At 38.5% G+C, this 27,018-nt stretch overlaps 1 protein-coding gene across 1 annotated transcript; it reads left to right on the top strand.

Annotated features, from left to right (window-relative positions):
* Positions 1-73: 73 nt before the first annotated feature.
* On the top strand, positions 74-16,204 carry fbxo8 (F-box protein 8). The gene is made up of 8 exons (XM_033624661.2): positions 74-254; positions 1,932-2,058; positions 3,574-3,657; positions 4,723-4,867; positions 5,286-5,412; positions 5,735-5,853; positions 7,144-7,340; positions 10,789-16,204. The coding sequence occupies exons 2-8, from the start codon at positions 1,932-1,934 to the stop codon at positions 10,974-10,976; spliced, it is 987 nt and encodes a 328-aa protein (XP_033480552.1). The 5' UTR covers positions 74-254; the 3' UTR covers positions 10,977-16,204.
* The last annotated feature ends 10,814 nt before the right edge of the window (positions 16,205-27,018 follow it).

Raw genomic sequence — 27,018 nt, 5'->3', positions numbered from 1 at the left:
ATTTTTTCTTTCAGCGTTTTTGATTGTTCGATGAGTGGGGAGAGAACAGGGGGCGGGGCAGAGGTGACAGGAGGAGGAGTGTGGAAACAGATGATGTATGAAAGGTTCCTCCTGAACCGAAGGAGCAGCTGCTCTGTTATTAATCTGTTCTCGACGAAATGAAATGACAACTGGATTCGTTTGAAAGCGAGGAAACTACATTTCCAGCTGTACTTGTGTGCAGGTCGGGTTGTCAGAGGAATCACTAAACTCAGGTGGGTAGTTCAGGGTTAACATTGAGCCGCTGTATCGCTCTCATTAGGTAATACTGCACTGTGCTCGTAGGAGAAATACGATCAATAACCTTTAATGAGGCAGCAAGATCAATCGATTCGGCTCGACACTATCTTCGTCAACTTAAACTAGCTCTGTAAGCTAACTCGGGGATTTGTAACAACAGATTGTGAGTGATAGCCAGTTCGGCCAATGACGTTCCAATCTGGAACTGCTGTGTTGTGTGTGGCCAATGATAAAGCAGAGGAGGCGGGACTAAAGTGCACACTACCTTGCTTGCTGGAACTTCCAACGTTGATGTTTACAACAGTGTAATAGATTTGTTTATGCAACACAGCTGATATTGGACAGGCTGAGAGGGAAAAGGAAGAGTGGGCAGTTTAATGAGGACAAAAACACCAGCAGTGCATCACTGCTTTGATTATTGTACACTTATGAGTCGACAAAAAATATTAAGCTAATTTTGAAGTCCATCAGCACAGTCATGACAGTGCTTTAAACAGATGTTGATATTAGTGTGTCAGAAGAGGCATGTCGTATTGGTAGCTATGTAGTCATTTAATTTTATCACTTGAGCACTGTTTGCCATATAGCTGTAAACAGGCTATTTCTTTCTTCATATATTCATTTATTTTCATTTGTTTATTTCATTATATACATATATAAATAAGGTTTTAAATCCTGCATATATACAATTAGTAACACCATTTTCTCCATTAATCAATTAGTTATTAGGGCTATAAAATGTCAGAAAATGGTGAAAAATGTTTGCCAAAGTCTATGATGACGTCTTTAAATGACTTATTTTGTCCACAACCCAAAGATATTCAGTTTACTGCCATAGAGGAATAAATAGACCAGAAAATATTCACATTTAAGAAGCTGGAATCAGAGAATTTAACTTTTTTTTTCCCTGAAAAAAATCACTTTTCAAAATAGGTGGCGATTGATGTAATAGTTTCCAACTAGTCGATTATCGTTGCAGCGCTAAACACATTTAACACATGATGACCACAAGCATCTAAACCCAGGGTTCTGCAAGCACATGATACTAGCATGCCCTCCCACATTACATCACTGTAGTCCATCTGTATTTTTTTATTTTCATCATATGATTCAGGGAATTGTAAAACCACTGTAGCTGTCATAAAGTGTCCTGAATATAATCTGACTGTAATGACTGGCAGCTGTAATCTATTGACAAAGACACTGTCGTAGGCATGACTGAAACTGTCACACATATAATGTTAGGAATGTTCAGTGTAATACTTGAGACTTAAATGGATTGGTCAGGTTATGCCTGACCCATTTTATATGGCTTCTCAGCAGCACGTAAGCTTTAACATTAACCACAAGCTGTGTTTCACAATATGACAAATCAAAGAGAAGGAATTATAATTACAGGAGGTTTAATATGTTTCCTTCTCAATCATGAGAGCCTAGAGTTGTTTGTCAGAATTGGTCTAAACGTGTGGTAACTTGTTTAATTCACTTGCCAGTTATGGAAGATCACAGCAACAAGTGAACCTCAGTGTATCCAGGCTGAATTATATAATTTGTCATTATATCGCTTGTTTTCCATCCGACAGACACAACAAGTTTAGTCAGATATACGAAACCAAAATGTTTTCTTATGCACTTCTTATGCTGCCATGCAGATGGGTCAAGCACTGTGGAGGCTGCCTCCTAGACAACAGCAGCAGCTTCAGGAAGAGCTTGCAGACCGACTAGCTGACCAAGGAGGAGGAGGAGGCGGAGGAGGAGGAGGAGGAAGACGAGAGCAAGGTAGTCCTAATATTTTTTTTTACATGAATATTATTTTTGGATGAGGATTTTGTAGTGTGTATGTGACTGCTGCTGTCACAAATGGTTGACGTTAATGCTTCAGAGAAAATATGAACATGTTGTGACTTATCCGGTTGATTTAAATTCTGGGTTCCAGTCTGTAATAAACTTTTAACTCAGTATCAGCACAGCAAGTGCCAACTAAAATCAGTCCACCTGTATGATAGTTATTGTTAAACCCAACAGCTTCATTTTAAACGGTCTTGTTTATGTTTGAGGTTGGGTTGTGGATATGCAAATAAAAATGAAGACTATGGCTTTGTCAGTATCTTCTTTGAGTGTCTCCACAGACACAACTTTGCAGAAGACTTAGGACAGATAAGTCTGAGTCAGAGGTCATTGTGTACGTTTATGAAAGATCTAAGACAATAAAAACCATGTTAAAAACTTAATGTTTTTTGACAGACCATGAGATAAATCCAGCCCAAACTTTTCACCCACAGAATTACTTATGTACAAAGAAAGTAACATAATGACCCAAGAACAACATGCAACATTCCAAATCACATAGTGTAACAACAACACTCACAACTAGTTTTTATCAGTAGATATTTCTTACATCCACTTCACTTGTTTGGTTTCTATCAGTCGTTTTAGTTACTCGTATTAGTTTTCTGCTCCCAGTATTCCATCCCTTTCTCCTTTTGTCTACTATACATCTGACCCAGGCTGGCTGTTCATCTTGCTCCCGTGTTTCTGCCCAAACCAGTTTGGCTCTGTTCAAAATGGCATACTGACATACTGTTCATACTATTCACACAAAGTATGACGTAAAATGAAGTATGTAGTGTGCTTTGCTGCTAATGCATCGCTGCTCTGGTGGACTGTGAGGCAGATGGTTAAAATGATTAACTTTTGGAGAAAATCATTACAAATTCTGGCGAGTGATATTAAGGTACAGCTTCAGCTGATGGGCGGTGCTGAGTTTTGGCTTGACTGTGTTCAACCTGGAGGCCTGGTCACAAACTTTCTCATTTCACAGCTAAACAGTACACTTAAATATGTTTTTGAAAATATTTTAGGGGAGAAAAAGGCAATGCAGTAGCAGAATCTTGATTCATATTTGATCAGTGCTGCCTAGTTTGATAGTTTGACTACAGTTCATGAGCTGTGATTGATGTGATTGACAGCTGTGTTAGAAACTCCTTGGTTCTGACTGGTTGTTTTCCTTCAGCTGCGATGGATTCTTGTAAATGTCATTAGAAGTAAAAGTAAAAATACAATTTAAAAAAGTCTTTGTAAAATATGTATTCATTTAATTCTTTATGTATTTGAATGATGACTATAACTCACAGTGTGCCTGGTCAGTCTGAAGCCACAATGCATGCTGGGATAGTCTTCCACTTTCCTGTTGTGCCAATTAGCAGTAAGCAAGTAATGACAGTGAATGAGTGAAAAAGTAGAAAAATGATTCCAATATCTAATATTTTTTTATTTTGTTTTGTTTTCTCCTAGGGAAAGATGGAGGTCACCAGAGAAGAGTGCCTCAGCAGTGTTACGGCCCAGACATCTACCATCTGCTGAGAACACGCATGGGTGGTAAGAACACACAAAACACATGCTAAGCTACAAACAAAATGAAACAGCAAACTCACAGGAGAAGAAACTTTTATTTTTGAAAAGCTGTGCTCTCTAAACATAGACTATATTAAAAAAAAGTGGATGCAGCCAACATGGAATCACCAATTGGTTTGTGGACTAACAGTTTCAAGCCTGTGTTTGGCATTTTGGCCGTCGCCATCTTGGTTTTTTTTGGAGCCAGAGGTGACCATATTTGGATGAGAGGGTGAAGCTGGGGAGGCTTTGATTGTTGCGCCTCGATCCTGATTGACAGGTTGGTGTGGTAGCAACCTGTCATTCACAAGGCAGCCACACCCTAAAGCATACCCTGCTTGTTTGTTTATTTTACTCTAAATGGGATCATCATTTACAAAATGAACATCATGCTGTATTAAAGAAGACTTGAAACTAACAACTGAGACCATAAACTCATGAGAAAAATGTCTACTGAGGTAATAAATCAAGTGAGAAGTAGAGTCATTTTCTAATAGACTTGTCTTTTTGCAACAAGTGGAGTCACCCCCTGCTGGCCATTAGGAAGAATGCAGGTTTAAGGCACTACCACATTGGCTTCACTTTTCAGAGCCGGAGGCTACATCCACTTCTTCTATACAGTTTATGTCTCTAAATGTTTTTTTCCCCGTTAAAGGGTTTTTTTGGGGGGGAGTTTTTCCTTATCCGCTGTGAGGGTCCTAAGGACAAAGGGATGTTGTATGCTGTAAAGCCCTGTGAGGCAAATTATGATTTGTGATATTGGGCTTTATAAATAAAATTGATTGATTGATTGAAATAATCTCTGGGTTGTGTGGATGGAACTTTACTGTCATTTACCAGCAATGACTGTCCATGATTATGATGTTTTATGCAATGGAAAGTGGCTACCAACTCAGGGAGGAAGTGGGAAAGAATACAACAAGAGGCTTCAAAACTACCACACTCTACTACAGTAGTCTTGTACGCATTAAATCCTGTGTCACACGGAGATTAGAATTATCCTAAATATTTGTTTTCTGCCTTTCTCCTCCTTTTTCTTGGTGACTGTAGGTAAGGAACAGCATGGATTTATAGATCTGGAGATGTTGCCCCCTGAATTAGGCATCACCATACTGTCGTACCTGAATGCTACTGATCTGTGCCTGGCCGGCTGTGTGTGGCAGGACCTGGGCAATGACGAATATCTCTGGCAGGGGTAAGGAGGATCAACCCTAGTTTCTGTTACATTTTTTGTGAGGATTGATGATTTGATTGAGGTTCATAATGTTTCCTGGTGACCAGAAAGTTTTCTGAGCAGTGACAACAGCTGATCTGCTGTACTGATAAACAAAATAATTGATGACAGATAGACGTATGCTTTGTCTAAATTATCAGTTATGAGTACACCATCCAGTGCACTGCATTTTGCCGTACTTGTCAATGTTACTTCCTCGAAACACGGGAAGAGACAGAAAGTTCAAGATAATAAAAATAGATTACATGTTTTTGGCATGTTCTGAGCACATGTTTTTTTCTGTCAACTTGCCAGACAAGCCTTTTTTTCAGCACATGTATTCTGTAAAGCCTTTTTTTAGCTGTTTATATTCTGTAACCCATGTATGTCAATCCACCAGGCTGTGTAAATCCACATGGGGACACTGCTCCATCTACAACAGAAGACTACCTGCTGGTTTCTCATATAGAAGACTCTACCTACAGCTAGATGAGGGCAGCCTGACATTCAACGCAAACGCACAGGAGGTAACACAAGCCCAAACTTCTAGAATCCCTAGTCCTATAGACGCATTCTACCTCACAGCTTCTGCACTGTGTGTGTGCGTATGTGTATGTGTGTGTGTTGAGTGTGTGCAGTGCACATGTTGGTTTCGGGAACAATGATTTCATGACAGAATTATGTGTTTGATGATGTCATTATTCTGAGCTTCTGATGTTTAACCAATCAATCACTTCAACATCAAAGTGTGTGTCTGGATGGATTAAGACTCTGTTAAACCCACACTCACACTGTGATTCTCCTTCTTTCTCTTTGCGTGTGTGTGTGTGTGTGTGTGTGTGTATGCAGGGTATCAGTTACTTTATGTCTAAAGGTATACTAGTGGATCATCCGACAGAGCTGGCAAAATTCATCTTCTACACTAGACGGCTCAACTGGAAGATGCTGAGGATTTACCTGGATGAGAGGTTAACACAGAAACACACACAATACCCAGAAAACTCAACACAAGACTTCCACAACAGTTTGTAACAATAAAACAATGGATACGTCTGTAAGAACTAGGGGTGGGACTGTGTCGACTGACTAGATCGCAAATCAAGTAGAAATTGTCACGTCATTTTTTTCTAAGCCTACACATAGTCCCCCGCTGATCCAGACCAATCTGTCTTGGGGAATAATGTGTAGGGTGAGATGTGCATTTTTGTATCTACAGGTCTCCAGGCTGCGACCATTAAGTCGCATTTTGTGACCATGGAGCACCTCTGCAACTTGTTTTCTGCTCTGCAACTTGTTTTCTGCTCACAGTCAACAAATCCTCACATTTAAAAAGCGCTTTAACGATTTAACTTTCTGCTAACAGCTATCTGTTGACAAAATCATTGACAGCCTGAAACAAGCAGGATTCTTCATAATAAGAGCACCAGTGGTTCCACTTTGATTTATTTCATTATAACAATACTTTAACTTTATTGTAACAGCACTTTAACGTTTTTAGCAGTACTTCATTATTTAATTTTATCATAACAGTACTTGATTTAACTTTATTATAACAACACTTTAACTTTTTTTTGTAGCAGTACTTTATTTAACCTTATTATAACAGTACTTTATCTTAATTATAACAATACTTTATTTGACTTTATTATAACAACAATACTTAATTTAATTTTATTATCACAATACTTTGTTTAACCTTATAATACCAGTACTTACTTTATTAAATTTCTTAAAACATTATTTTATTTTATTTATTTATTATTTTATTTAACTAACTATTATAACAATATACTTTATCTAACTTTATTATAACAGTACTTAATTTAACTTTTTCATAACAATACTGTAACTTAACTGTAACAGTGCTTTATTTGAATTAATTTTAACAGTAGTTTAATAGTCTACAGGCATTTAGAAGAGATTTCAAATTATTTTATATATTATTGTGTATTGCACTATTATTTATAGGCCACATTGCCCAGTCCTAGTGACAGCTTTTTTTGTGTGATACTTCTGCATTGCCTTAAGAAAGTCTAAAACCACCCCTGAAATAATCAGATTTATTTTTTTATATTATAAGTCCACTGTGGAGTGGTGTTTATTTAATGTGTCTATTATGATACTAAAAATATATTTATTGGTGCGCTTTACCTTTGAAAAGAGCATGAATCTCGTATTTCAGCAACTGTCATTACCGGCATACAAATACAAAAGCTTATTCACTTATTCTGTGTTTGTGTATGTCTGTGTGGGTGCAGGCGGGATGTCCTGGACGAGTTGGTGACCCTCCATAACTTCAGTAACCAGTTCCTCCCCAACGCTCTGCGGGACTTCTTTAGGCACATTCACGCACCAGAGGAGAGAGGAGAGTATCTGGAAACTCTCATCACCAAGTTCAGCCACAGGTTTTGTACCTGTAACCCTAGCCTTGTCCGAGAGCTGGGCCTCAGTCCTGGTTAGTACTCAGACACACACATCAGTAGTGAACACATGCAGTATGTTAACTAGTAGTCTTTGTAGTTGTGGTTTTAGGCTTATTGGCATTGACTGTTGTTTAAACTCTGGAGACAGAGACAGATGAAAGGTTCAAAGAAAATCAGATGGGTATAAAGGGACGTGCCCAGTGAAGGGAAGCTAAGGTCTGTGTAATATGGTCAAACTTTCTAGTTTCGTTAAGATTCCAGCTGCAGCGTTCTGAACCATTTGAAGACTTTTAGTATGAGATGTAACAGGCCTTATAAAACATTACAGTCAAGTCAGGTTTTAAGAAAGGTGTGTGTTGGGATGTCTGCGTCAGTCATGGACAGATGAGTTTTAGCTGTGTTGAGCAGGTTAAGAAAGAAGGTCTTTGATGATTCTTTGATGTGCTGCACTTTGCAAACCTTGCCCACGATGACCTAATGCAACCACAAATATTAAAGGGACCCCATTTAACAGTACAGGAACATCTCTACTGCTTGACAAATTTCTATGATCTCATGGTCAATATGATATAGAAATTTTGGTGCAAATATGGCAAATGATTGATTTTATAGCAAGTCTTGTTTAGGTGGCCAAAGAGCGCATGAGAGGAAATGTGTAATAGACAAATTGGATTGTGATCTAGGTCTAAGTTTGATTGTAATTTTTCCACCAGATTCTGAAGGATGTTGTGTAATAGTGGACATTTTAAAAGGTCAAGGGGTCACATGGTGACATTGCTGATATCTGAGAGTTAAAAAATAGATAATGGTATTTTGGACAACATTTTATTACTTAGAAAAAGGAAGCGTATAATTATGAATGAAAAATAAGGCAAATAATTTTAATGAGTATTGGTGAAAATTCATCATTTGAAAACTGTGATCAAGATATTTGCTAAGTGGGACATTTGATATTAAATAAACAACAACAAAAAAACAATTGTTATCTTTTGGCTTTTCTGTCACGCAGTTTCTTGTTACTTATCAGCCAACATATATGCAGCGACAGTACATATGTAGTACTCTAAAATGATCCATTTGTACTTAAATTACACAATTTGTGCTCACAGTTGTGTACAGTGACAACTGGGCCTGAAGGTGGCGCTAGAGGAAAGGTCATGGATTGTCCCACATGAAAGAGGCTTTATCCTCTGGAGAATGTAAATACTTTAATTAAGTTTCAAGGCAAGATTTTAATATTTCGGGTGTCTGGGTTGAGATTTTGACTTGATGGTGATACCACAAGAGAGGTCAGGGGGTCATCGAAACATTCAGAAAAGTCCTCTCTTGCCATTAGTATCCACTCTATCCTGAGCCTAACCAGACATCACCATATTAAACCCTGCAGCCAGAAGTCCAAAAACTCTAGTGACAGAAAAAGTGATTTTGAAGTTACTACACTTCTGACCCATCGGCCCGACCGCAAAATGAGGGGGAAACCCTCAAGGTTTTATTTTCAAGTAATCCCTGGCTTCAGTACTGTCAATGGAGCGTACATTTACCAACTGAGGGCTTTGTTAATGCCAGCAGACCATACAGAAACCAATCCCCGACTCTGTTACTGTTAACTCTCTGGTCCTTCTCATATGATTAGCAGGATTAGTGTAATGGTTTTGAGCTCAAGGCTAGAGATGGGTGGATGGATGGCTGCCTTTCTGAAACCAGCCCTTTCATTTCACTGCAGTTCTGCCCCTGCATCCACTCTGGAAAGGATTGGGCACGGCAGTGGAGAACAGTTTAGAGTTTATTAGTAGCACAGTATACATTAATGTATCTTATTCATCATTTAGATATAATGGAAATAATAAATCTACAGTACTTGTTTCTTTGACTGCCCCTTTTCTATCCCTTTAGAGTGGCTCCTCTTGCAGTAATATTTGGGTTTAAAGGGTTGAATTTGAGGTTCCATGGATTGTTCTATAGAGTGACGCTGAGGTCAAATTAAAGCAAGTCCTGGGTGTATGTGTGTGAATGCACCCAATGCGTTCTCAATGTCTCAGACCACATTCAGAGGGCATTTCTTCAGCAGTGTGAATGCTAATGTGTCCTGGACCACATTAAAGGGCCTTGCTTATCTGACTCAGACTGTCTGCCACTACACAGGTTCGATACAGTGCTGTTGGACCGTCCCCAGAGCCGCTCTGGCAAACGGTTCATTCAATGTCTGCTCAGTTAGCAGAAGCTAACACAGCAGCAGGTATTTAATAGTCCCAACAAACTCACACTGACATAAAAATGGTCTGACTCATTAATAAGTGTTAGATAACGTTAGACATGTGATGCTAGCCGTGTGTGAGTGCAGGCGGACTCTCAGCAACTGTTCACAGTGCAGAGCTCAAACTCCCCCAGCTGTAATCTCCTAGCATCAGGGAGGAGCAGGGTATGTGGTATAAAAATCAGCTTAAATTTTAAGCATTGTTACTATTATAATTTAAGAGCTATGAGACTAATGATGTAGTTAAAAGAGGCACTGCAAATAACGTGGGTTGCTTTTAATTCCCGAGTGACTCCACCAAAAGATAAAAGGAAACTTTAAATGTAAGCTTGAACACACTTTATTAAAAAACAACTCCTCTCTCCAAAGTAGAGTACAAGAAAAAAACAGCTGGAGTAATGTTTACCACAGAAAATTGTCCATTTTGCCCAACTCAGAAACAGTCCTCTTACATAAGACAGCATGATCCAACAAAAGAAAGTGTCCAAGAAAAAAAGTCCAAAAGGGAATAAAACTCACCTGCTGTTGAATCGAGAAAATAAATATTCTGGCCTAGGCTTGATGGCTTGCTCAGTTTTTTTTGGTCCTCCATATGTGTAGTGTCTCTGCTGCCTTCATTTGGTCGAGGAACCACCATAACAAAAGAGTCAAATGTGTTTTTTCTCCGTGGCAAGCTGCTCAGCTCCAACCTCAGTCATCTGTCTCTCTCTTCAAACCCAATCAAAATCTCCTCTCCTTTGTTCCCCAGACCACGCCCCCCTTACACCTGTGTAAAAGAGCACACCTGACCAGTGTGTACAACAGGGGTGAGAGGGATGCAATGCCTGAGAAGATTAACCTTACTATTAAAATCTCTAATAATAATATCCATGTATTTCTCCCCTCATCTTTGTGGTGGTGTCACATAATAAACAGGATAAACAGGAACGCATTATCTTCTTGCAAATGGAAATGTTGTACGTGTTTATTTGCATATAGAGCAGGGAAGGGAGATCTGATTACAAGTGGTCACTGGAGACACATGTGGAGATGCATTTTAATGCCAGACAAACAGAGCTGTTCACGTTTGATCTGATCATTCAAGACGCATATTAATACCAGGTGTAAATAAGCTCTTTGACTTTTCAGTTTTAGTGCTAATTTCCTGTTGTATTTCATACCACACTCAGCTCGTGAGAAACAGCAACAGTCCTGTTTGATCACAGCCTGCTTTCGTCTCTCTGCAGATGCTGTCTATGTGCTGTGCTACAGTCTCATCCTGCTGTCCATCGACCTGACCAGCCCCCACGTCAAAAACAAAATGTCCAAGAGGGAGTTTATCAGGAACACTCGCCGAGCAGCACATAATGTGTCGGATGACTTTGTAGGCCACCTCTATGACAACATATACCTGATTGGCCACGTGGCTGCATAGCTCTGCCTGCCGGCTGTCCAGTCGATACCCTCATACTGCACTGAAAATTGGGAATTGGTGGTCGGGTTCCTCTATATGTCTGGAAAGTATGGGACATTGTGGAAATGGATTTTAACAATTTTCATGACAACCAATAAATCTTACTAGAAAGGTTAGAAAAACAAAATTCACCAATGCACTGTGAGACAGACTGTGCTACCAAATATTAGTAATGATTCTAATCAAAGGCGCGAAACATCAGAAATGTCTTTAAAACCAAGTCACTGCGAAGAAGGAGGTTTTAAAATGGAACCATGAAGACGAGCTCTGATAACTGCACTGACTGATGGTGACTACTGATTGGTGGAGGGAGGAGGCAGATCACTGCCCCTCAGCCTGTCACAGACGCCGGGACAGTCCTGCTTATTTCCTATTGGACAGCTGCTTAACGTTCACCAGTAGGACGTACACTGGCCCGTACTTATAAGTGACACAGTGAAGCTAACACAAGACCACTCACTAATATCACTAGTAGTATTTACCAGTGTGACTCATGACAAAGCTGCATTGGAGCTATTCTGCAAATCAGTTGACCTTGATACCTCGTCCAGTGGTAACAACCTGAATGTCCCAAGTGTCAAGATTCAACTAGATCTGGTTTTCTGGTGGGTTTTTTTCTTTTCTATAACACGAGTAAAATGAACAACACATTGGGTCTCATGCAAGAACATTTGCGTATTCCTATCCTAAATCTCTTTTACTTTTTTCCATTGAGGTTTGCTTGTATGTGTTCTAAGTCAGAAGCACCAAATTGCACAAATTTGATGTAAATGACTAATTTTATTGTGATTAATGTCACTTATTGATGAAGAGGAGTACCCTTGTTGTATCTGATAATTAGCATAATTAGCACCCCTTTAAATTACAACCTGTTCCACTTCCCATGTGGGCAGAAATGTTAAAGGTACAGTTCACCCCAAAATCAAAAATACATATTTTTCCTCTTACTTATAGTGCTATTTATTAATCTAGATTGTTTTCGTGTTAGTTGCTGAGTATTGGAGATATCAGCTGTAGAGTCATCTGCCCTCTCTTTAATGTGACAGAACTAGATGGCACTCGGCTTGTGGTGCTCAAAGCGCCAAGAAAATACATTTGAAAAACTCAACAGCAATGTCTCTTTCCAGAAATCATGACCCGGTTACTCAAGATAATCCACAGACCTTGTTGTGAGCAGTTTCATGTAGGAGCTATTTTCTTTCTCTTGAACTACAGACACCAATAGTAGAAGGAAGCGTGCATCTACTGCTAGCTCACCTAGCACTACTGAGCTAGCTAAGGCTACAGCTCGGCTGAGGAGTAAGTTCCTTTATATTCAAGAAAAGGCAGACATCTGTACGGCCGGTACCTCCAACACTGCAACTCAAACCAATACAAAAGAAAAAAATGTGCATTTTTTATTTTTGGGTGAACTGTGCCTTTAACAAAGAGCAAAAAGAATTTCAAACAGCAGAGCTAAGCTACAACAAATGATAAAATCTAAAGTACCTCTCAGAAATTGGTAAGCTATGATGTCAATGAGATGATGTTTAGATAATCAATTTAGCACAATTAAATTTGGTTTAGTTTTCTGTTTTATTTCAGTCTCATATTTACACTCAGATTTCAGATAAAGGCAGTGTAATTCTTAAATCAAACAAGTGTTTTTCCCCTACAGACTATCTGTATGTGGCTCGTGTGACGGGTGTGGACCACTTGTGAAACTAATTTGTAGCTAAGAGAAAATTACTGGTACAAGGAATCTGACGAATGCCACAAATGTGAAATTATTTAATACACAAGAAATCCTAAAACAGCATACATTCAGATGAATTGTTTTATCTTAAATCTGATGGTCACCCAGGTAAAAGCGAAGTCACACTTAGAATTTTCAGTTTTATGAGAGCCAACTTACTAATATTTTGTGCAAGCTTTGTTCTGATTATGAGAGAAATTGAATGTATTTTTTTTTCCCATGACATTAGGGAAATGTATAGTCACAGTGAGGTGAGCTTGGAGGTGACACGCTTGTTGTGTAGCAGACAGATTACAGCAGTTTTGGTGTTATGCTGCTTAATGAGGGCGGTAAATAGTGATGAACCTGGCTTTAAACCTGGCATCATTATCAAGGAAAAGGCTCAAGTCAAGTGTGGAGAAAGATAATGTTAAGTAAAAAAATAATTAAGGAGTTCCATCAAGTCATCTGCAATTCTTGGCTCTGGAGCAAAACCACTGGCCGAAGTCTGTGGACAACAGTGCACTTAACTGTATGAGGTTTATGAAGTTTTTGTGTTTTGAAATTAATCCTGCTATAATTTCCTATTTTTGCACAGTGCCCATGTATGTATCCCCCATTTCCCACAGTTTTAGCTTTAGGCCCCAAAGTCATAGATTTCCATTGTCTGAAAAACGGCCCACAACAACAAAGCTATTGCTGCCATGACATAATGGCATAATCCATCAATTTAAATTAGACATGTAGTTTTATAATGACTGTGAAACACCACAACCGCTGCAGCTGTAATCCCGTCAGAGGTGGTGTCATTCTTCCAGGAATGAATGGAGAAGATTATTATGCATCTCACAACATGACACCATCCCTTATTATTTAGCCTTCCATTCATGGTAACTAGCAGCGCACAGTCATGGAAGAAAGAGAAACTATTCATATTAAACACTATAATTAGCAGTGTGGTAAAGTAATAGGTAAAATATAGTGTAAATTTAAATGATGGATTACGTTTGTCAGTGCAGGGATATGTGTGAGTTGTTTTTAATGAATTTTTGAATAGCGGAAGCCTGTTACATCTGGAGGGCAACTAACCCAATGAAACCAACCCAGAAGAAATGTTGGCGTTGTACAATTCTGCAAACCACAGATACATTTGCACGTTATTGTGCAGCATACATTGAACCTTCACAATTTAACAGCGCTGCAGTCAACATGTGGTGAGGTTTGGAAACGAAAACCACTTAGTTTTGGTGAGGAAAAGACCATGTTTTGACTCAGATTACCTGCTTTTAGTGGCACAGTCCTGGCAGGAAATGCAGCGATGTCCTGGTAAAAAAACAACTACTGTTCATGTCACCATCGCTGCTGGAAGCACAGCCACAGTTTGCTAAGAGACACTCACATTTGGTGCCTAAAAAGCCGCTGGAAATAGTGATGACTCGCTAAAACACAACCACTTTTGTTGTTTGTTGGTCTCAAGCAGTGGTATGCTGTCAGTAAGGTGACACCCCATCCACCATCTCCTTCAATCAGCTCATATACTACGTCACTTTTGAAACATGATATATATGAAATAAAAATGGTTTGCAGAAACATATAACGCCAACACTTTCCTCTGGTACCTGGGCTGAGGGCAACACTACCATAGAGAAGATGTGGCGCCTGACATTACAGTATGTAAAAGCCAATCTGGAGAGTGTAGAAAATACTTTAATCGGGTCATATTGACACTTAAAACTGTCAAACGTGAAATATTTTCAGCTGTTGCTTTTTGAAAATAAATAAATGAAACAATGATGCTCATCAGACCTGAATGCAGCCTTATAGTCACTCTGTGCTAGTAGCGTCAAGTCCCAGCAGCTCGCATGTAGCCGCAGCTAACAATGAGGCGTCACAATGCTCGCTGATTGTAACCATGGAAACAGATGGGATGACACAGAGAAGCAGTTTTGTATTAAAACCTTTTTTTAAATTAAGGGTTTATATCATAACCTAGTTAGCCATTATAATACCAACATGTATATACTTTCTGATTTTGAGCCTCTTCATTAGATTGTAAATCTGACCATGAGTGAACTCAAAACATGACATGTATTCATTATTGCTAATGATGCACACTGATTTAGAGCTATATCTTCATTTGTTTTATTTAAATTATGAAGAAAATCCACTTCCTGCTGTGTGTGGTTTTTTGCTCCTTTGTGGTTACTAGAGGATTTTATGACTGACAACATGTACTGAGAAAATGTTCCATATATCTGACTCATTAAATCTGGGCTTGATTTTACTGACATGTTTCAACCACCTGAAGATGGACAGCGTGAGATAATAAATGGTAGAAGTAGAGAATCAGTTCTCAGACGGCTATCACGCACCACTCATTTTATGTGCTACACTGGGCCTCGTGCAGCAACACTCTCCTTAATTTCTCTTGTATTTTCTTTTTATTTTCTGTTAAGAGAAAAGTAAGACAAGTCAACTCCAGATGCACCAAACACTCTAACCATCCAAATCTGATCTTACCCAGGTATGCTGAATGATGAATCCCACTTGATCATAAATTAGAGGCACGTGGCTGATTGTTTGTTGTTAGCATATTAGCACCCCCTAAACACTGAATAAAGGCGGTGTTGTGCTGTGTGCAAATAATGAGCACATGCTCAACAGTTGGAGGGATGCCACCAAAAAAAGGTGATGAAATCAACGTACTGTTCAAGGAACTTAAACTTGATTTTTCCAGAGCATCTGCATTGGCGTTGCAGGAAAGTAAAATTCCAGCAATGGCAAAACATTTGTGATGCTGTAAATGCCGTGTCAACAGAGGGATGCATAGTAACTGAAATTAAAGAAAATGGTTTGAAATGGGGGGCAGCACAGTGGTGTGGTGTTTAGCGCTGTCACCTCACAGCAAGAGGGTTCCTGGCTCGATCCCGGGTGTGGGAGCCCTTCTGTGCAGAGTTTGCATGTTCTCCCCGTGTCAGCATGGGTTTTCTCCGGGTACTCCAGCTTCCTCCCACAGTCCAAAGACATGCAGGTTAATTGGTGACTCTAAATTGTCCGTAGGTGTGAATGTGAGTGTGAATGATTGTCTGTCTCTATGTGTCAGCACTGTGATAGTCTGGTGACCTGTCCAGGGTGTACCCTGCCTCTCGCCCAGTGTCAGCTGGGATAGGCTCCAGCCTCCCTGCGACCCTCAAGAGGATAAGTGGTCAGAAAATGGATGGATGGATGTTTGAAATGGAAGCAAAAAAACACGCCAACACTCCATTGTGACGAGCTGAACACATGCAACATCATCAAAGGGTTTTTTAAAGTCCTAATTGGGATCAATGGACCAATAGCCCACACATTTAATGAACTTTAACTTTAAAACATATTTGATTTTATGGTATTCATGTGTCTTTTATGTTCCTTACATTAAAAGAACTTTGTTTCCTTGCGTTGGTCCCTCGTGTTTGTGGACTCACTGTAAAAACAAGACGGTGTTTTTTCTTTCAACTGCTCATAAAAGTTTCTCTTCCCTAACAGAAAAAGCAAAAAAAAGAACACTGATAAATTCCAGAAATTAACTGGTAGTAACAAAATAAGAAAATTTATGGATACAAACAAAAACAAGACAAAATGTGCTCATGTATCACTTCCTGCATGAGGCCTATATACCATTCATTTCAGTCATTATCTGGTTCTTCTTCACTAGATGAAGGTGATTCAGAGTGTGTTTCATTTCTCTCCAGTGACGTGAGTTATCTCACAGTAAAGCTTGAAAAATGGAAAGTGATTACTAACGTGAAGATTCTCCACTCTCTACAGCTTAAATGAGAAGCATTAGCAGATGTTCAAAGGCGCTAGGCGAGCAGCTTTATTCACTATTGTCAGTATAAACTCTGAGGTCATTTATTGATGATGGTAGGGTTCTAATGCAAAATACTGAAACACCACTGCATTAAGTTTTGGGTTTCTACCGCTATTGGATGGGGTAGAGGACTGTGATGGTAACCAGTCACATCACTGTTTTATCATAAGAGCTGTAGCATAATCATAACGATTTTTCACATACTAATAGAAAGTATATTGTAATGTGTCTAAAGTAGCGACATCATCAGGCCCAATCAGATCCCTTTTTTTTTCCTAACAGAATGAAAGGCGCATATTAGTCTGGTTCAGGTCATTCAACAGCAGATGTGATACAGGCCACACTGCTTCTTGTAATTCTGTGTGTGTGTGTGTGTAAGTGTGGGCATGTTTGAGATCAAACAGCCATAAGAGTAAATCCTCTTCAGACACAATATGACCTTTGACACTTGACCCATGTGAGATTGTGTGTGTGTGTGTGTGTGTGTGTGTGTGTGTGTGTGTGTGTGTGTGAATGACCCATTTCTGGGTGGTGGTGTTTTATGTACTGCAGATGAAAAGAGAGCAGAGGGCAGAGATACATGACCTATCCACACACACACACACACACACACACACACACACACACACACACACTCTGTGACAAAGGTAAAAGTGACACTTCCTTTTAATCCTGTGTATATTTGACTACACATTTACAATAAAAACAAATCGGGCTTCCTCAAAGAGAAAATGGGATAGGTGTAGATTTTGGAAGGTGGGGAACATCTCCAAATAAAAACATGAAAGTTTTGAAACCTGAAAGGACTTTAATTCTGCCAAAATTAAAGACATTTCCACCATAAACTGATGCAGAAAAGGCACAAATTGGTGCACAAAGATTCCTCCTAATCCTAGGAGAACACCCCCATTACTCCCAATAACTGTGTCCCCAGAAACAAAACCTACGTCCTTTAAATCATAACAGCAGTTTTATTATTATCAGTGGTGCTGGTAGGAGTTTACAATGTAATATGTACTAGCTGTATCAGGAATAATACTAACAGTCAAAGAAATATTTGAATTAATTTTTATTTTGTTCTTCATGTGATTTTTGGTTCATTTTTTATTTGGACTTTTTAGTAATCTGAGAAGCAGTTATGCAAGTAGCTATGGTTGTTTTCATTCAATCATTTTCTTCAGGTAATCATATGAGCTTATAGTGTGTTTTGTCAAACCGTCCAAACATCCAAAGGTCTTTAGAGTTACATGAAGTAAAAAAAAGTCTCATGATATGAATGCTTCAATTAAGCAATTTACAAAAGATTACATGCATAAACTTTCTCTCAGTTTAGCATCAGAAAAGTAAGTCAAATTACTGCTGACTGAAAAAAGTGAAGCTATAGTATGTTTACACTGCGAGTACACTACAACCAAGTGTAGCATTGTGGGCTTCTCTCAGAGCAATGTCTCAGCAATTTATTAATGGAGCAAATGAATGAAAATTAGACGTAGAAAGTGTAATTTTGATTTGCACTGAAGAATTTATGGGAAATCTTTTTCACTGATCAGATCTGAGCTGACTTCTGTGACAGTAATCGAAACTGTTAAAGAGAAGGTGTTGAAGTTATGTTTTATGACCAGATTTAATGCTGATTCCCCCAGACCAGACAAAGGAGTATTAGTTATAGGTCATGCTGGGACGTCTTTTCAAGACCTTATCAGTTCATCTATTGGACCTTAAGAAGAATGCATTGACACATTTTTTTGTCAATGCAAAATTAGTTTTACATATATATATATATATATATATATATATATATAATTTTTTAATTTTTAATTTTTCTTCCAAATAATGTGTTTGCCTTAGATAAGGCATTGAAGTTGCCTGTAGTTGAAATCCAAAGATCTATTGTGTGTTTGCATGGGTGTGAGAAATTTTGATGCCAATGCTACATTCCCAGGATGAAGATCAGACAACCTCATCATTTGAACAGCTGTCAGAGCTCCTGATGTGGTGAGATGAATGTTCAAAACCAAGGTATTAATACATGATGTTATGTGATATTGGAAAAAAAAAAAAAAGAACATCGCCATCCAGCACCACCAACTTTCTCTCTGCTGCTGCTGATATTGTTGGGTCTCCAACAATATCACCACGTTGGGTCTCCGGAGGAGGTAGATGATGATGATGATTATGGTGATGATGATGATGAAGGGGCTGGTGTTTATTTAGCCCAGCTCAGACCGGTGGCCCGGGTCGTCGTCTGGTGGCGTCCCAGTCCAGAGAGCCTCACTTAAGCTTGATGGAGATGATGGATGGCCTCCTGAGCCCCAGAGCCTCTGCACTTCATCAGCATGAGCAGCCACTGTTGCTGACACTGCAGTGCACACACACACACACACACACACACACACATTGCAGGCCAGTTCACACGGCGCTCCTGCTAACACACACCGCTGACACCACAGGTACTGCTCCTACTGTTACTACGGTTACTACCAACACTCATCCATTACCTACTAACTATTACTGCTGCTGCTACTAGTAATAATAATACAGACACATACTTTTATCATTATGACACAATTTATTATTATTCATTTTATACAACGACTCTGTTAAGAATTATTTTTGTAGAAAAGGAAAGAAAAGTGATAGCAACACCTATTAAAGTTATTTTTTTCTTCTCTTTAGATTCATCAGTTATGTGGATTTACATAATAATTACATTTAACAAGTTCACAAAATACATTTGGAAATCACAGAAATAAAAAAGAGACAGAACATGAAGTACATAAATAATGCATTCATTTCATTGCGAATCAAACATTTATCTCCCCACCACATCAAATCAGTCCCCTAACCAAAGTCTTATTTAATTTCATTACAACATTTTCCATTTATATTGAATACTTTGGGCCCATTCTGTTAACTGGTGCTTCAGTCATAACAGACTCAATCCATGCAGCCAAACTTTGTTTAAACCTACAAAACTTTATTTTAAGTTCCAGAGGAGTCGGGCCGTATTTTGGGATTTCTGCTTCCCAAAGACTCACAGTGCTTTAGAAAGCTCACTTTGAAAGCGCTTCAGAAACCAGAGGTATTTTTGATACTTTAATACCTGATGAAAAGTAAATTTGGGCTTTAAATATCATTTTTTAATGCAATACAATCTGAATTTTACAGTTAGCGGTCCGGTTTTACGAGTCTTTGGGGGCCAGAAATCACAATTACAGTTTTGGACTCAGCACCTGCATGTGTGTAAAATTTAAGACAATGTTTCCATCTGATGAAATGGTACCATCATAAAAATCTTGGCTTTGCATATTTCACCTCAAATGAATAGGCAGAACAAACTTAAAGAGAAAAGGGAATGTTCATAAGTTAAAAACATCAGTACGTTCAATTTAAAAAAAATTATTTTAAAATATTTTTTGCTACACTTCAAATTTAGAGTGACATATACATTTATATACACAGCATGAAAGTTTATTAAACTGATGTAATTTGCAAAGTGTAATTAAAGTTAAGATGTTTGTGTACAACACAGGACACATGTCCCTGGTGCTGCATCAGATCTCATGTATTGGTAAACGTATGTTGTAACTAGGTTACTCCACGAGCCTTTTAGCATGCAGCAGCCACTGAGGGCAGTCTAGTAAAATGCAGCATCTAAATGAAAAGCACAGCCACATGAAGCAGAGATGGAGAATCAATAAAAACTGAGATGAAAAAGAGAGGATTAAGACAGAGACTGACAGAGAGGATATTAACCCATGTCCAATGACATGACAGACAAAGAGAGAGGCAGAGAGTCGCTGACGCAATTAAAGACACAAGAGAAAACAAGATTTACAGAGAGAAAAAGAAAAAAGCAGAATTAACTGATATCACATTGCTGCCTGCTGCGAGCCTCGGATGGCTGGTGGCTATTTTATATGATACTAACAGAAAGTTCAGTGTATGTATCAACAGATGGTGTGTGTGTGTGTGTGTGTGTGTGTGTGTGTGTGTGTGTTGTGATCAAATGCAGCATGGTGGATTTCTGTGAAAGCTGAGCTCAGCTCAGCATTAACTCTATTTTTAATTACACTATGTCACACAACTAAACTATAACAGTGTGGGTCACTTTCATTCATGAGAGAGAAATGCACAAGACAACACCCTCCAGGTGATAATCCGCTTTTGTATTTCATACACCGGAATACCATGAAGTTTTGACTGTAACACACCTAGTATTACTTTTAATTCCTTTCCTGTTTGTTTCCATTATTTATGAGGAAAAAATGTGGATGTACAGAAGGGTCTTGTCACTGAAATATAATTTAATATGTTGCCTCTGTGACTGAAACGTCTGGTAAAAATAGCCAAAATGGGGCTAATGTAGCACACGATATTGATTTTGACTTGAACTGAAAATTTTGCAAGCTGTTTGGGGCCATTAGGCTTTGTTGGAATAAGACCAGAATATGTAAAAAAGAATGAAGAAGCTGAAAAAAGTTAAAAATAAATCTGTTTGATTTTTTTTTAATTTAACCTTGCACATTAATAAAGATTGTTATGAATGCACTTAAGTTCCAATAACGCTGTTTTTTCTCTTCTGTGGTCAGTAGACATCTTACACTGTCACCCTTAATATACATATTAAATTTATAAGCACGCAGAGCAATAACAAAAAAAGAGAGAATATTAAATTTCTCTAGCTATCACACCAGAAATCATTATGCTACATTGGCAGGTACTAATTAAAACACAGACGATTACAATACACAGATATTAAAAGCAACACATGCATGAAAATAACAATAAAACTAAGGCCACATGAAAAAGTACACATGCATGTGCACTAGGGCAGCTTGGCGATGGCAAGATAATACGTTCACACCACAGGCATGAAACTGAGGCAAAAGTAAGACCTTAAAGTAGCTAAAACATAACATTATCGAAAGGCAAAACATAGCATGAACAGGACATTTACTACATAATAACACATAATCCCATTAGGTGATAGGAACATGAGATGATATAATGGCGCATTAAAAGAGAAACAAGCTGAGGTGTAATTTTCATGTTTTTTTTAACACAAAAATCATGGTTGAATACTCAGAAAAATGTCACAGAGGAGTAGCATATTTAACATATTTAACAGTGTTCTGGCAAAATTTAGCATGATAAACAAATTCAAATCAAATTGCTTTTTTTTCTAATTAGTGTCCTCCCCCCACTTCTAAAATCAAAGTTACACCTTTGGAAACAAAAGCTATCAAATAAACGATTTGAATCAATTTCCTCAGTAGAAAACCACTGAGAACAAATGGACCCAATGTGGCTTAATGATCACCTAAAAATTACATTTATACCCTAAGATTTAATTTATTTTATTTTTAATCTTATCTTTAAAGGGATAGTTCAACATTTTGGCAAATTCGCCTATTGCCGTATAATCCCTATAGTCATGTGAGTAGGTACATTACCTTTAATTGTCAGTGCATGCTGTTCTGAGATCGGTGTGGCAGAGCTGCCCGCTGAAATGGAGGTGAACGGTACAGGTCCCTCTCTCCCTCAAAACTAATCAAATACACCATCAAATGACTCCAAAACGCTCTAGTGGACAACACATGGCTTGCGCATTCCCCACGCTATGAAATAATAATGTATAATTAAGTAACATTGCGACACATGAAGCAAATACTCTGAACTACTTTTTTGAGTAAACCACTGGGCGGAGTGACACAGTGCGCAGCTGAGAGTGCCATTGTTATTGCTTGTAGCCATTTGCCATTCGTCAGCTGGACACACCAGAAGGTTTGAGGAAAGTTTACAGAGTGCTGTTGTAAATCATGGTTTACACATGCATTGTAAAAGGTTGCAGTAACAAGCCGAAGACATGGAGCAAAGTGAAGTTTCACGTAGTTCCAACCAGTAATACGGACAGGATGAAACAATGGCTATTTGTGCTGGACATCGACCCCAACACGCCTGTGGAAATGGTCCGGAAAATGTTTGTGTGCTCCTGCCATTTTTTACCGGAGGACTACGCTGAAAGGATGGAGCGCAGAAGCTCAGGAATGGTTCAAATGCTTTTCTTGAAAGATACTGTCATACTATCTGTCTGCATCACAAAACGAGCAGACGATAAATTATTTCATAGCGTGGTGAATGTGTAAGCTACAAGTTGTCCACTAGAGCGTTTGGAGTCATTTGATGGTGTATTTGATTAGCTTTGAGGGAGAGAGGGACCTGTACCGTCCACCTCCATTTCAGTGGGCAGCTCTGCCCCACCGATCTCAGAACAGCATGCACTGACAATTAAAGGTAATGTACCTAGTCATATGACTATAGGGATTACGGCAAAAGGCGAATTTGCCAAAAGGTCAAACTATCCCTTTAAAGTCCAGTGCTGCACCTCCAATTGAGTTTTTATGTCACAGTTTAAAGCGAAACTGTGTCACTTTTGAAAGAAGAAATAACACATTCTTCTTTCAAAATGAAAAGTTGAACTCATGAACAATAAAATGCACCCTTGCTTTATAATGGTTTTGGCGCTACTGTCTTACAAGGTCTGGTATGACCTGTGGCTTCTAAATTATACCCTTTTCCCACCAAAATTAGTGGGTGCATGCAGGTTTTCTGGCCATGGGAAAAATAGGTAACAGGCTCCTTTCCTATGGCCTGCAGACCAGAGTATGCCTTTGTTTTTTATTCTGGTGTGTCACATTTGACGTCACAGTTGGGCCACGAAACAGGTTAGTAAACAGTAGAAAGCAGCATGGAGGCCACTGAAAATGTTACTTCTTTTTCACATCTCTTGCTTATTCTTCCTCTCCGTCAAAAATGTTGCAGACTAAATTTAGAACGATGTTTGAGCATTGAGAAGCAATCGACGGAGACTGCCAATTGGAGGCGATCAGAGCTAGAGCCGATAAATTACCTGTACCTGCTGAACAGTCATTTGACCCAGGAGTGAATGCTGATTGTAGGCTTTCCTATTAAATACAAAAGCTAGATATTAGCAGGTGTTAGTGTTTTATTGTGCACTGGGAAAGGGGCTTCAGCTTTATTTAGATGTATAATGTTCCTCTGTTTGTGTTGCTCTATGTTTTGGCCACAGTGTCACATAGAGTCACTTTAAAGCAGACTGTTAGCATGAAGAGTGACTGAAAGCATGCCTGTACAGACGAAAAAAGAGTCTCAAACACTGTCAACAGAATGTCAACTAAAGATGTCACAGTTTCTCTCATGCAGTCTGACTGGCAGGTGATTTCAGCACAGAAACAAAGCAGCAAACAGCCATTTGCTCCGACTTGGATCCAAACATCTCACAGATTACCACTTCAGACCTGTAAAACTGTCCTGTTGTGTATTTCCATTTCAAACTCGCAGTAAAATATTATTAGATATTCTAGTATAAAATTCCAGGTTAGGTTAAAATTTCATTTTCAAATTGCATTTCTCACAGGCGTTTAACACACCTCTGGCCTCTTAACTGCTGTTTCTGTCACTGTGAGCTAAATCAAAGCTAAAGCCCTTGAAACAGAGCCATCAAAACCACAGAAACCACGTCCTCCAAACACAGGAGGATTTACACCATTTCTGTTTTCTGTCTCTCTGCCTGCTGCTCTTGTTTCTCTCTCAGTCATTACACAGCCACGCTGTCAGGCAGAGCTCTCACTGCATTCGCTCTCTAATAAATGTACCTTCATTACCAGATCATTTTCTCATGTTATATTGTCATTATGATTAGTAACAGCGTTAGTAAAGATGTTAAATATGATTCTGACCACTGCATTTGTACTCAAGATAACTTATGACCAAGGGTGTAGGGTTTTTTTCAACACCGTGGTGGAGGGGTGGGGGTTGTTTGGGGGGAGTACGTGAAGTGGGGGTCTGTGGGTCCTCTGCCAGGAAATTTTGAGCATCAAACCCTTCATTTCCTTCTGGTGAGTATTTACGCACCAATTGTTGGTGTAAATGCCTTAAATTTTGTCATAACAAAAGTCCTCTGCTATGTTAATGTTTTTAATGGGAGGGGAAAATGCACATGTCCAGTGGAGATGCATTTTTTTGTGTACACGTTAAACTTAGATAAAGGACACAACATATTTATAAATAGTGATGTGAAAGCACACAGGCTCCCCTTTTAATTAATTGCTGGTGATAAAATAAAGAGAGGCTGTTCTTTATTTCAGTAGTATTCCCAACTTTCCTCCATTTGTCCTGACTAATTAAGTATCAGACATTTCTGTGTGTTTGCTAGCTGGATCCACATTTTGAGCATGTGTTGCAAACCCTGGAAGGCCGTATGCGCTTCTTCGAAAAGCAAGAAATGATGACAAACACATTTAGTTTCTAACATAAGAACAAGACACTCATTTCACCCAAAATAATTCAATATTTTTAAATGCTTTTGTTACAGCTGTGCCTCGTGCATCTTTCTATATGTGAGATGACCTTAAAAGTGTCCATTTTACAGGTGAAAGGTAAAATCTATGTATTGATAGTTTTGAGTTATTTTCCTTTATGCAGTACACTTTTGTTGCGTGCAGCACATTAACTCAACATGCTTGAGTGTTTTCCCCAGATGGCTTTCATCGGGAGAACACACAGGTCCTGTGATTAGATAAGAAACACTTTTCGTGCTGCGGGGAAACTTTGATGTTGGTGATATAAATTACCAAAAATTTTCTGAGTCTATTTATGTGTTCCTTTGTACAATATATGTCAAATATCATATTATCAATAGGTTATCAGTATATAATGTAGAATAAAATTGTAGTTGGGAATTCAGGTATTCACTAGTCATTTCGTACATGTAAATCTGTTAACGTTGTAGTATGAATCAGTTCATTTATCTTTCAGCTGCAGACACACATTTTCCATCTGACAAAAAAGTGTGAGCATAAATGCAATGATGACTGACGATGATAAAGACTTTGTCTTATTAATTCCTTGTTACTGTCTCTCCTTGTTATCCCCTACTCATATCTCTTCACAATGAAATCTGAAATATCGTTTGTTTTCTGAGTCTATTTTAAACAGCTGCCCATTTTCTAAACCTGCCGATGTTTGGAGATGAAAAGGTAACATTCTGCCTTCTCTGTAATATGTGGCAACTTTCTCTGCTGCACAACCCGACCGTCCTCCTCCAGACATTCGAAGGATGGTTACTATATTTATGTTGCCACCACTGGCAGGCCTTTCCAGGGGATTCCTGTGCCTGTTTTCTTTTTCTGTTGTTGCTGTTTTTAATTTTGCATTAGGTCCAGAAACTGTGAAGATAACTTTTAATCTACATGCCGAGGGGCTTAACATTCGTATGAGGCAAAACAGAACAAATGTGACTCACATTATTTACTGTGCTCTGTCAAAAGCTGTGTTATCAGTAGAAAGTCACATCAGTCATATAAGCGTTAAGTATTTGCTAAAAAAAAAAAAGTTTAATTTACTAAGCTAATAAAAAACTACTCAGTCCAGGTACAATGAACAACTGCTCACATTGATACAATATGTTCAGCTACGTGCTGTACATATGACACATTCTCCTTCTCCTGCAGATACAGTTTGTTCTTTTCTATTGTGATATGTACAATGAGTCCAGCTGCAGCTGTGTGTTGTGTTGGATTGTGTTCAGTCCGCTGATTCATACACAAAAATCACGCACACAAAAAAAGGTACAGTAAACGCATACAGAGTGTCTGCAGATATCAGGCACTAAATTCAATACTTTTTAAGATCTTTTTAAGATAAATTTAATTAAATTTAAGAGTGATATTTGGACTGATCTTTGCAGGTAAGTATAAAGGCAAGTAGTGTGCAGCCCTGTGCAGAGGTAGGTTTAATGTAGTAATATGGTTATTAGAGTCAGTTAAGTTAATCTACTTTTTACCAAAAAGGAATTTCAACACAATATTAGGTTTAGTGGTTATAGATTTGTAGAATCAGAAATGTGGACTTTTATGCAGAAGAGCTCGACTCATTTGGCCAAAAATAAACTAAAAGATGGATAAACTGTTTGAGATAAAATGTTTGTGGTAATTAAAACCTCACAAATTTGGATTTAAGACTATTTAAAGCCTGATATTTATAAAGCTGAATTTAAGAATTTTTTTGTTTTTTGACTTTTTCATATATGTCATATGAGGCACAATAATAAGGCTCACTACTGCCATGCTATTAGTGGTGTGTCTACTTTGGTATAGAGACATACCAATCCCTTGTGAACGTTTATGCATCAGAAATTTATATGTGGACTTAACTACCATTGATTTTTAGCTGTAATGTTGTCGCCTAATGTGTTAGGGGACTTATTGTTAGTATACTTTTTTTTCCTCTCCTTTTGCCCAGTCAGTGTGAGTGAAATTAACCTATTTGTCAAAAAGTCCTGTAAAATGAAGGGTTTTTTTTTTTTAAATTAAGATGAAATTTTTCACAGAAAAATCACAAGATGAAATGAACAA

The sequence above is a fragment of the Epinephelus lanceolatus genome, chromosome 3, assembly GCF_041903045.1.
Source record: "Epinephelus lanceolatus isolate andai-2023 chromosome 3, ASM4190304v1, whole genome shotgun sequence".
Taxonomy (NCBI): Eukaryota; Metazoa; Chordata; class Actinopteri; order Perciformes; family Serranidae; genus Epinephelus; species Epinephelus lanceolatus.
The sequence above is the reverse complement of the archived record's forward strand: the minus strand, read 5'-3'. Positions and strand labels throughout refer to the sequence as shown.

Excerpts from the sequence above, each read along its gene's own strand:
- fbxo8 (XM_033624661.2), top strand. The coding sequence starts at position 1,932 with ATGGGTCAAGCACTGTGGAGGCTGCCTCCTAGACAACAGCAGCAGCTT. Across the intron at positions 2,059-3,573 it reads AGGAGGAAGACGAGAGCAAG|GGAAAGATGGAGGTCACCAG; the intron begins GTAGTCCTAATA and ends GTTTTCTCCTAG. Across the intron at positions 3,658-4,722 it reads GCTGAGAACACGCATGGGTG|GTAAGGAACAGCATGGATTT; the intron begins GTAAGAACACAC and ends TGGTGACTGTAG.